The sequence below is a fragment of the Nomia melanderi genome, chromosome 3 (assembly GCF_051020985.1).
Source record: "Nomia melanderi isolate GNS246 chromosome 3, iyNomMela1, whole genome shotgun sequence".
Taxonomy (NCBI): domain Eukaryota; kingdom Metazoa; phylum Arthropoda; class Insecta; order Hymenoptera; family Halictidae; genus Nomia; species Nomia melanderi.
In genome coordinates this window covers 3,059,450-3,072,138 of record NC_135001.1, presented here as the reverse complement: position 1 = coordinate 3,072,138, position 12,689 = coordinate 3,059,450, and the positions used below count along the sequence as shown (strand labels likewise).

General features: G+C 44.1%; 1 protein-coding gene across 2 annotated transcripts in view; it reads right to left on the bottom strand.

The window, feature by feature from the left end:
* Positions 1-5,056: 5,056 nt before the first annotated feature.
* The window catches only part of LOC116434039 (uncharacterized), a 117,219-nt gene continuing 109,586 nt past the window's right edge, over positions 5,057-12,689 (bottom strand). The window contains exon 7 of one of the 2 annotated variants that reach the window (XM_076366074.1): positions 5,057-5,770. In XM_076366074.1, the coding sequence (XP_076222189.1) occupies positions 5,403-5,770 (368 nt within the window). In that variant the 3' untranslated portion in view covers positions 5,057-5,402. Of the gene's footprint in view, positions 5,771-9,361; positions 9,592-12,689 lie in introns of those variants that run through there. The other variant, XM_076366109.1, reaches the window with a different exon arrangement.

Below are 12,689 nucleotides of genomic sequence, written 5' to 3'. Positions count from 1 at the left end.
TAAAAGAATTGGACACCGAACAACTAACTTTTCGATCGCAATGACCAGCAACATCAAGCGCGGCTATCAGCCGAGATGAAAGGTACAGCGGTCCCCCCCGTAACGTCGCGGAATTTGTAAAAAATAAAAAAGAACAAACGAGTCCTCGCACGCCACGAATGTGCTACATAATTTATATCACTCTATCATGCTCTTGCCCACTCTTAGCAAGATCTTACAGAGAACGAATGTCGCGATCCGCGGAACGGAACCCGCAAACAGAACGTTCGCGAGAAAACATTTGAGAAAAACACTATCAAGTATGATAAAGTCAAACAAACCATGCCATTCGTGTATGTACCTATTCACACTAGTATCTCGCTCAGTAAAAAGAAATCACCAGCAAACAATAGCGAAGACGAAACAGCTTTCACTCGTAGCACTAATCCCAAGTGTCCCGCTGTAACCTCTAAATCGCGATCTTACGGGGTTCGAGACCCTAACCGAGAGATCAGGCTGACACGCTCGCGCATGGGTCCATGTAATTCTAACCCAACAATCAATGCCGTATCACCGGTCATCACTGGAATGACAGAATTCACGCCAAAGGGTTTCGGTGCCGCCTGATGGGCGTTGTCCGCGGTGTGAAGCCCTGGCGCGCGTGTTTCATCATGTGCACCTGCAGGTAGGACTTGTAGGTCGCTCTATACGGGCAGAACGCGCACTGGTGCATCGGCTGTTTGCCGCACTCGTTGATCACGTGCCTCCTCAAGTTCTTCATCTGGTGATAGCGGCGGTCGCAGTTGTCGCAGGCGAACCGACCCTGACCTCGGGACCTCCTCCTGTCCTCTGGCACGCTCACGAAGAACCTCATCTTCGCGTATTCTGAAATCAGTAAGAAAACGAAGTGTCCCGGTTAATTCTGTGGCCAACCGAGGTATCGTCGTGCCTCCGGCCGTCCACAATTTTTTCGTGGCCAATGTCAGGGTTGTTTCGTCTAAACTTATCGCGGCAAGGAAGAAAGCTGCTTTATAGGGGATAAAGGTGACTGCCTGGGCTGCGAAAACAAGCAAACCCAGGCTGGAATCGTGGTTCTGTCACATGCACACGCCGTGGATAGCACATTCATCGCGGCGGTCGAATGAACGATGTTCATTCTGTGTACAAGGTGAGAGTATAATTGTCCTGTTGACGTTCAGTCTGGTACATCTGGTACTTGTGAACCAGCTGAGACTGAACGTACTTGTCGACAGTAGAGGTTACCGAATAAGGAATACACGGATGGACTGTTCGATATTCGATATACTCTGCCGCTCTGTCTTGTTGCGATGTTTTCACTGGCATTCCTGAAAACAGCCTTCAGCCATCGATCCAACATATCCTGGTTCCTCGATTCCGAGAACTTGACTGAAATCGATGTTAAAAAAGTTTATATTGCGGTATTGAGTAACGTCCGAAGAATCGTTTTTTGCAAGTTTACATAGCTTGTATAATTAGTGCACAAATCAATTAACGAAGTTGAACATTTGATTGCATCGTCAAGATCTTGAGAACCTCTTAAAAACCGAAGATCAGTTGTTGCAAACATAGAATGTATATGTATATATATTGAACAGGGTTACTCGAAGGATACTGCAAGTTATCGTAAGAACTGCCAGTGCACTTCCTTCGCAAGGGAAAAGTCTGATTCTCAATGTTACGTTTTTGTCACTTTATTGTATAGGTACTATAATAATGTTTCGTGCCCGGTCAGGCTGAAGCTTTAATTATAGTCGACACGTTATAAATGAAAAACGTATTAGCGAGAAATCGCGATCCTGATGGCTGAGTTTGTTCCGTTCACTCGCACTTCCGGTGATTTATTGTCGGTTTCCGCTTTCCGAGGTAAAATGGAGATTGTTTATATATATATATTGATTCGCTGGGTGAACAGGTTCAACGATGGAAGACTTCTATTACTCGTAAGGTCTATGGTCGGGCTTTGGTTTTTGCTAATTATGCGAGCTCGTTTTGTGCGCGATTAATTACGGAAATCAGGTAACCTTATTAATACTTGCGGCAGACCGAGAATCAGAGGTTTTCGACCCGATTCTCGATCGTATGGAAAAAACTTAGGTTCTAGTGCACGTGAGTTTCTTGTCGGCTGCTATGTATACATTTCGTGATCTATGTAATTATCTCTGATCGCTTCTCTGGCGAATTAACTCTCACGGTTACAATACTTTGCGGGTGTACTTACAATACGCATGACGATGGAGGCATTCGTGGCGTTGTGAAATAACCAAGTTCTTTTAAACACAAAAATGCTATACATAGATCTATGTATACCTAGTTATATTCCTCGTCAAATATATTACATTATATTCTTCACCAAAGAATCATAATCACCATTTTCCAAAGCAAACTTACTGGAAACCAGGTTTGTTCTTTGTAAAAGAATACGTAACACGACTATAACAAAAAGTAGAAGCATATACGTTGCATATGCAAAACGAAAATGAATCTATTCAATCTTTTCTCCCAGCAATATTTCTCATTCAAGACGATTAAAATAATTTCGAAGTCAGCGTTCAATTCTTACCCTACCAACGCAAATGATGTTCACAAAGGAAATTCTCTAGATTAATTTCTAAAACAAACCACCGATGTTCGTACAATCTCTGAAGAAACGAAATAAGACGCGGAGAAGCACCTCGAATCCCCCGATCGACCAAGACAATACACAACTACCACCTCTCAAACAGACAGAACAATTAAGAAGACGAAGCTTTTACCATTGCACTTCAAAGATACAAGCTAAACCGATCCCTAAAGACGATGCACTGCGTTACGTTCCGACGTGTTGTAAAAATATATGCTATCGCGTCTGGGACTGTTTCGTAGACTCTCTACGAAGCTCTTTGGAGCGCGAAATGGCGTCGAGACGGTAACCAAACGATTCAAACAAACATCATTGAATGAGACTAGTTCCCAGCATCCATAGACGAGGACACTTTGTTCCCGTTCGGCATCGCGTAGAATTCGCTGAGCAGCTTCATGTGTCTGCCGTTCAGGTGAGTGTTCAGGCTGGACTTGTGTTTAGCCCGGTAAGGGCAGAGCGGACAATGGAACTTGGGCTCAACACCGCACTCGTGCTTCAGGTGTCTGGCCAGGCTGGAATAGTAATTGTACACCTTGCCACAGTTCTTGCACGGATAGGTCACCCTCTGGCAGTTTAGGAACCCTCCCGACGTCCTCCCTTCTGAAAAACACGAAACCCAGAAGAATGGAACATTAGAGACGATCATTGGACCAATGGGACACTTCGGTATCGGGGCTGGGTTTCACTGGCACATCAAAACTTCCGAAGTTTCTAACTTTCATCAACTTTATTTTCAAGTCTCTCTCAGTTTCGCTGACCGAGTCTGGGACGCGCGAGAGGCTACGAGTCAAACTGTCGCGGCAGAGGACACGCAGCGACCAATGGGCTTGGTTACATTACTCTCCGCGCAAGCCTAATAGCGGTCCCAGTCTTGGTTGGCTAACCTGTATTCCAAACATATTTCTCGAAATATTTCCTTCGAAATGATACTTGAAGGGTGGTAACGTTCACAGCGAAGGGATCACGTTAGAATGAGTCTGTCAAAGGCAGTTTGGGATTGCTACTGGGGAACCATGCAGATTTAGAAGAGTTAGCTGGTAGCAAATGTTGATCCTCCTGGGAAATCCTTCTGCTTGCTACTGCTGATTCTCCGCGAATTCTTCAATCGGTTACAATCGAAGCTCTCCTTGTAATGTTAATAATTTTCGAATCGAATGTATTTGTGTTTGTACAGTGTACCAGTGGTGATTTTATTTACAGTCGTCTCGCAGAGACATCGAATGGCGTCGATTTAGTGAATGATTCAAACAATATCACAGAAATGGTTCAGGAGTCTCACGCGGCGCCTGATTTGATTGTTCGATCATGCCTCGAAATCGTTCTGCGAGAATCTGCCCGTTAGAACCGGGATCCCCCGTTTGCTGTAACGATGCAGAACCGATTTTGATATACGGTAGATGTTCGCCGCCTTCCGCAGCGACAGACCGTTAGCTACCGCCTCCACCGCAGTCTTCAGCTCGCGTTTCCCGTACCGCTTTCTAAAAGATATCGACCTCCGTTTCCGACGACAGGGTCCTGCAACACAAGTTGATCGTTATTATCATCGAGAACAATTCTCGCCGATCTCCAATCTGGATAAAAACGAGAAATAGGAAAAGGGACGTTTCTAAGAAACGTTACGAACACTGTCGTCCACAAGTTGCACTGGGGGTCCAACAAAACAGGAAGGAATTTTTCAAAATGCTCGTATATTATTACTGACGATCGATAACACGCAGCAACGAAATCGATTGATAAGAATCTATTCGTTTATCACAGTTTCTTGCGAGAATGACAATCAGTGGTAACAGATCATCGCCTAACATAGATCCATTATGTCTCTGTCATCCGAAGATTGCGGCGTCAATAATTCACTCAACGATCGTTGAGTCGCACTCGAAAGGAATGTTCCACTCAATGTCAATCAACTTCAACCTATGATTCACGTGATTCGCTAAACGTCTGCGTGGATCCTCTTCACGTGACACTTTAGATTCCACTTCCGGTTGGTCCGGTAGCTGCAATAGGGACAGCACTCAGCCTTCCTCTGTCCGCAGAACGCTTTCATGTGCTCGATCAAGTGATGTTTCCAGCGGTACGATTTCGAACACTTGGAACACTTGTGTCTGCCCGCGACGGGATCGCCGGTTTTCGCGAACGTTCCGTCCCGATCCTCGCGTTCACTCATGAAATAACTTCCGCCGTACCTGTCCGGCCGGAACTCTGGATCGAATACCTGATAATCCTCCCAAAGGACCAGTTCACCTGAAACAGAATTCCGACACGTCATTGACCAAATTTGACACTCGCGTCCAACAGCCTCAACACTGCAGAGGATCGTGCAACCGGGCGATAGAAGATTTTTCTAGGGTCCCGTTTATTCGGCTTACATTTTTAGAACGCCCCGAGAAGGCTCCTGGGTGACCGACTGAAAACGGAAAAGGCCACACAGTTTCGACTCTCGTTTTATTCTGGGGATGATCTTCAGGTTTATTTGTACGAATATATACAAAATGCCGAGAGATACCGGACTCGGAACGCCTGCTCTTTCTTTCTTTTTCGTCGAATCTACGGAATTACATTAGATTCGTTAGCTGCAGGAATGAAAGGAATAGTCTAATGTAGAATCTACGTATAAAAAGAAAGATTCTGGAACGCTGTCCCTTTAGACGACAACACTGTAACCTAGATCTGGTTGTTGACAACCTTAATCTACTCGATAGAAAACGATCGGTAATCCTTTTAACTTAACAGTAATCTCTTTTCCTCTCTTGTTCTTCAAGAGAAACTCCGTGCCTCCGTTTCAGTGCATCCTGGTGATGTGTTTCTTCAGGTTCGACTTCTTGTACGTGCGGAACGCGCAGTAAGGACAACACTCTTGCTTGTCTTTGCCGCAGAATATTTTCTGGTGTTCGACCAGGTGTCCCTTCCTCTTGTAGCTCTTCCTGCACCTCAAACAGGTGTACTTGTAGTCTACGGACTGTTCCTCTTGCTTCTCATCCCTAATCGATTGCGCGTTATTCATGTTCTTCCGGTCTTCTTCCTCGTCATCCTCGAAGTCGTCGGTCAAGAATCGACTGCCCTCTTCCTTGATGTCTGTTTCTTCGTGAAACGCGTCTAGCACGCCCAGCGGGTCGTCTGTCACGCCGCTTTCGTAGAATTGTAACGCATCTGAAACAAAGGTAACCAGAAATTAGTTTGGAACCCTCGGCGATCGTTTTCGACTTCCGTCGAAGCGGCCCGAGTAAAACGAGAAACGTGTTGTTGTTTCTTTTTCAAAAAAAAAAAAACCAAAAAAAAACAGAAACAAAAGAAATGAAAAAGGAGGAAAGCTTTTTTCGTTCGATAAATCACGCCGTGGAGAGTCGGATATGTACACAGGTAGTTTTATTTAAAAAGCAATCGACTGCCGAACATCGGTTAGACAGGGACACTTAACCGCTGCGTAGTTATAGCTGCTCAACCTATAGATCTACGGATCTATCGAATCGGATAGATAAGATAGACTAGATCATCATGCATCGTAGACAAGCGACTCGTACATTATTTCGATCTAACATTAATAACAAGTACGACTCCCCGGTTCACGTTCTGTACGACAATACAAAGAATGAGATGAGATGAGCCTGACATTCACTACTTGCTTTTAGCGTTGGCTAGTCTTCGACGTTCCACGGATCAACCGCGACCGAGGATTAATCTATATGCCTAACTCGCTTCGGAACAGTTTTTTAACGCTTTAGCCACCTTGGTTCACAGAATTTCTTCTATATATTTCAAAATTAATTCCTTCGATGATACATCAACAAACTGAATTTTATTGGATACATGAGATGCAAGAAAATGAAGAGAACAATCGTTGTAAAAGATTTTTTCAGCTTCTGCTTCGTCAGGAAAATTGTCTTGATTGTATAAGTAACTGAATGAGCGTCGATTGGTGGCTAACGCGTTAGAAAAATGTTCCCCGTTGGAAATTTGAGCTCGATACACTTTTCCAACGCTTTTCTCAACAATATTGATTACAATAACGTTATTATTTACAGTGTCGTGAATTTATCTACATTTTAAAGGAAGGTACGGGTGACAAACGGATCTCCCGAGTGAAAATCCGATTCTCCCCGCATTAGTATCAACGGAAGAGCCAAGGACGCGCGCTAAACCGTGGAACGTCGGGTTTGAATTGAAACCGTCGCGTCGATCGCGATTTCTTCGATCGCTGCTTGCCACGCGGTTGCGAACGGTTCCGAAGCCAATCGAAATAAAGGATTTCCTTTGAAATTTGAAAGAACAACAGTGATTCGTGGACTTTCCCGCGCTTCCTTGAAACAGAAACGATTTCGCAACGAGCGATTGGCTCGCAAACGTTCCGCGCGTAAAATTATGAACTCCTGTCTTTGTTTCGCTTGCGACGGACAGTTCATGTTCCGATGCCCGCGCGCCGCAAGCCATCGAGCAAGCTTGTTAAACAACTCGTTGAGCCACTGAAGCATCGAATCGACTAACTTTATCTACTTCCTGAAAAAAGAATTCTTCCAAATGGATTAATCTTGAGAAATACTACTACTCTAGAAAAACTTACAAACATCGACACATTCGATTTGAAGAGGAAATATAATACTTATATATTTCTTTACACTTATTTATCTCGTGAATTTTCTTCATTTCAATTATCGAGGTTCTATTTATAGAAAAATACAAACTTCACATTCGAGAGATGTGAAACATTCCCAGTGACCAATGAGATACAACGATTTACATAATTACAGATACAACGAATTTGTGTTAGATTTGAAAAAGAAAACAGTATACAGTTTGATTGCACGTTTCAAAATTGTTTAGACCGACGCTTGAAGGGCTCACGGTGTTGCTCGAGCCGCGGCGAGCGGCGTATTGAGCGTACAATGTCGTAATTATAATATTACGATGTTTAACTGTGATACTTATGTAGTCTCGAACAATTTCTATAGGAAAAGAGACTGCGAACGCATGCTTATCCATACTACAACCACTTCGATATCAAACAGGTAGGAAACCGGCTGCTAGAGTTTACTGCACTACGATTAGTTCTCGTTCGATACGGTGAAAATCGCGATGATAAAACGTGCAAAATGTTACGGGCGCGGTCCGAATAAAAACCAACGCGTCCGGGAACGTAGAAAATAGTCGTCGTTCTAAAAACAACGAATCACCGATCTTAAGGAAAGGACGAAGTTAACCATTGACTCGGGAACATAAGTTAACCCTTAAATGGTATACCCGAGGAGCACAATTGAGCCGTTCATTTATCAAATTGATCGATTCCGCGAAACGAGAGCGCGACAAATTTCATGAAATATCGTGCATCATAGAATACCTATCGAGTGTTGTCAACACTGAAATTTTGGTAACGTATAAAAATTGGAGTCAGTCTCACTTTGACCACCGAATGACTCAATTGTCGTTTCTCTTCTTCTACTCTTCTCTAGAAATTTCAATGTCCACCGTGTTACGAACTAATACGTGAGAAAGAGAGAGGGAAGGAGGAAGAGAGAGAGAGAGAGAGAAAAACAAAAAAAGGAGATGTAAATGAATTCGATATGTAAAAGTACCATTTAACGGTTAATTCACAACACACAGCGTCAGTTATCAAAGTTTTCCTAACGACACACCCCCGCTTCTGTCTCCCTATGATATAAAAAGAATATCCACGCCGCAATACGAGCTCCGAAACTCCGCGACTTACGATCGATCCTCGTTTACATTACAAAAGAAACAGCCTTTAGACTAGATTCGGTTGAATTAAGTATGGTTACGGTTACTCTCACCGTCGTGTCAATCCGCGGCGCGCTTCTCTCCACGCAACACGATACATCCGACTTTACAATGATCGCGCGCCGCTATGCGTTTCAGTCTTCCTACTTCAGCGGCAGAAACACGCGGGAAATCTGTTGCAAAAACAATCGGTGGCGACTTCTTTGGTGAACCTTCCTAAAATTAAAATTCGATATGCGTGAAATCCATACGACGAATAATCATTGAGCCGAATAGATCTCTGAAACTCGCGTTAATTTCTATATTTACACATTTGAATCAGACGGCACCGTCGTGTTCGAGAGGTTACAATACTTCAAAGGGCGAACTAACAGAAACATCGTTCTGGAGATCACATTCGCTGACACTTTTTCTAATAATCGAAAGAAACGCGACTCTGAGATATCCCACGGGAAAGTGACGTGAAGTGTTACTTACACCTATCGCTACGCCCTTCGAAATAATGTCACTATCCAGAAAAATGTCCTCGTGGAAGCAAACATAGAAATAATCAGATACCACCGTCACCTATCCCTGCACGAGAACAAAGAATCACAACGTTCACAAAGAAAGAAATCAATCTCTCATTCATCTCTACCGTTGCGAACCACAAAACCAATCGCGTCCGAATAACGCCCCGCATCTTCAAGCCTGTGAAAGCGGAAGACCCCGTAACGACCACTAATTACACACATCCTCCGCTGTCCCTCGGCAAAGAAATGCTCAAAAATCCTCAAAAATCCTCCGAACCGACAAAATCAGATCCACGAACACCGAGAAGAATCAGGCACCGATCGACCTTCGAAGCGAATTTCGAAGTCCGTCATCGATTCTGTCCGAGCTAGATCCTTCTCCCTCGCGATCTCTCACCGGGTACCCTTGGCACGGGATCAGGAAACGGGATCTCTCCCGGTTTCGGTATAAAAAACATTGTCCGACCAAGCGACACGATGACGATCCGTTTCAGCAAGTAGCTGGCCCGGCGGTCTACTTGATGTTGTGCACGGAGAGCAGGTGCTTGAGGAACGACGCCTCGATCCTCGATCTGTAGGGGCAGTACTGGCAGGAGAAGTGGGTCTCGAACGTGACCATGCCGCAGCCCATCTTCAGGTGTTTCCTCAGATTCGACGCCCACGAGTACATTTGCCCGCAACGGGGGCAAACGTGGAGACGTGGCCTCACGATCGGGAACAAAGGCGCATCTGGAAAGAAATATCGGTTAAGGGACTCGATTGAAGCAAGTTCCAACGATCAGGTGGTCACTTCGATCCACAACGATCGACATGACGTTGTCTCTTTGGCTTTTCTTTTGCTTGTTTTCTCTGTCGCTTTTCTTTATCTCTTTCGATTCTGATGCGATGAGGAGGGAGATACGAAAAGAAAAAAACTGTGGGACTCGCACTGGGAATAGCTTCTAGTACACCGAAGCGCATGCGTTGCCGTTTTACGTGTTTCCTCAGAGGTGCACGACGATCAGGAGACCTCGTCGGACCGTTTCTGCGCTCTTCGAGTTACCCGCCGCTGTTTAATGCCACGGAGCTCCAGAGAATGAATAATGTAAGACAGATTTTCGTTGTAATCGTTCGGAGGATGTTTCTATTATTGAAACTTTTGGTTAATAACGCAATTGTGCCACCACCGTCGCGCTTCAAACTTGATCCTGCAGGCAGTGGCACAGTTTGTGCTTTATCAACTGTAGGTTCAAACGATAAAAACTCTTTTGAATGATGTAGAACGAAAATGCGACTCGCACTGATTAACTTCTGAGCACTGTGTACAGTGTATACCGTTACATCAGTTATGATTTCTCGAATTTCCTGGCGACCATTACTCGAAAAGTGCATCTACTCGGTTCTCGAGCAGCTAGAACACAACGATGCGAAACACACCTGTACTCGTGCACGCGAATACTTACGGATCGAAGTCCCTGGACCTTCTTCCGGTTACTTGGCCTAATTAAGTGTCTGAAAAGATGGCTCGTTACCAGAATTGGACATCACTCGGATAATTATATGATCGGGATAGGACGAAATTCTTGTTATTCGAATATTTCATTCGGACAACCATTGCTCGCAGGGAATTATTTCATCGATCCGTTCGAATAATTCATCCCCGCTTATTCGAACAATCGATTCGAACATTTCGAAATTTCATTACAAATATCGTCAATTTATAGTCCAATTTATTCGAATAACGGTGATCACGATTCCGGGTGAATATGCACTGCGAACATTCGTTTACCACCGAGAATAAGAATTTTATTCGAAAGAAGTACACGAATGCCATTCGTTTGCTGTTCGAATGAAATTTATCCGAACACTGTTGATCACGATGATTCGATAATGGGAAACGTGTTCGAAAACAGGTGAAATACGTTTTATTGCGCACTCGTTCGATCGTACATGTCGAAGGGGCAGGGATCAATGGATAACACAGGCGTTTAATAATCCGACCAAACGATTTGGTGTTTACAGAGCAAGTGTCTCTTCAAGTTCCCTTTGAAGTAGGACTTGTAGTCGCACAACGTGCAGCAGAAACCCGGTGGCTTGCCGCAGGCCATTCTCTGGTGGTGTCTGAGGCTCGTCGGCCAGAAGAACCTTCGCCGGCACCACTCGCAGATGTACCTGCCACCTAAAACAAAATGATTAGTCAGTGGATGGAGGCAGAAGAAAAGTGTCCCATTTCCTGTCGGCTCGTGTCGGTGATCGATCGATCGCGCGCTTCACGCTTTCTTGTTCTAGCAATAATTTCTTTTCGTTACAGGCTTGATGCTCGGTCCAGACGCGTCCTGCTCGATGCGGCAGGTAAGTATCGACGCGTATGTACAACACCTAAACTTTATTTCAGTCTCAAAGAAAAGGAAAGATGGTGTATTCTGATTTATAAAATAGACGGCACGCGAAGTATCGTTAAGGTTGCCTTAAGCGTTGATAATACACTAACGAAGGAAACAAAGATACACGCGTTGTTTCGACACGCCAGTATTTTCGCGTAGATAATATTTGCAGCTTGATCCTTTAGAAGATCGTGAAATAATGTTTCACGTTGGGAAACATCGTTGTCGAAGTACTTACAGAGGTATTCTTTGTTATTCGTATCGTTGCTGGAATCGCGTTGATTCGGAAATTAACGCGTCAATGCATATGTACACATCGCTGTATCATACATGAAATTTCGAAAACTTACGAACAAATCTACAAGACAGTAGAGAAGGTGTCGAGAACTTTTACTTGACACGAATCGTGCGGTGCAATTTGCTCGGATCAAAACAAGACGGACAAACAGGAAGGTATTCACCAAAGACGCGGGAGCAGCGCAACTTCTTCCACACCTATTGATGAAAAACAAACAAAATATACAGAACACTGTCGTAAAAACTGAAATCCATCTAATTACACGGATCACCCCATCCGATTGCCAGCTTTACAGATGAAAACGGAACGGAAGGGAAATGTTCCATAATCAAGGTAATCGAAAAGCGTTTCGTCATTATTGATTATTTTAACAGTAAAAGGGTTGAAGACATTACCGACCTGCAGGATCGACGAGAGCTTCACGAACTCTATAAATTATATTGAAAAATGTACATGTTTAACAATTTCACTAGAAGAAGGTAATGCAACTAATACGTCGACGAAGAGGTTAGCAACGTCCTGGGAACCGGTTATCCAAAGTGAATCCGAAGGATGTGCTTCTGCAAGCTGCTCTTGTACTTCGTCCTGTGGGGACAGTACGGACAGCACTCCTTAGGGTCTTTACCGCACTCGATCTTCAGGTGGTTCTTCATGTTCCTGAGCCAGCGGTAACCTTTGTTGCACCTCGGACACCTGAAGCAGCCAGGTCTCCTATCCAGGCAGCTGCTGGACCTCTGCGGTATCTTCAAGCTATCCGAAGTCAACGGCGGCTTGTGCTGGTTATTCGTTCTCGTGTAATAATGATAACCCGACCAGGGCAAATCTGGAAAAAGAGGAAATATCACATTTTCCGGTTAGAGCGTGAATCTTTGCCACTTTACGGTCACAGGGAATGGAAACGCCCTTCGTAGTTCTGTACAAGGTGATTCGAATCTAACGGCCGGATGCTCGAGATAGGTCACAAATATAAAAAAATGGCGTAGTACACGCGGAGAATTTTAAAATCCATATTTCTTGTGACATTCAGATTTATAATAAAAATATAAATTTCATGTTTCTGATCGGTATAGGCAATTGGAATAATGTATATTCCCACGTTGGATTTTTCATGATTTCGAACGTTGAACATAGAGCAAGATTTTCTATGATAAGCGAAATCAGTTTGT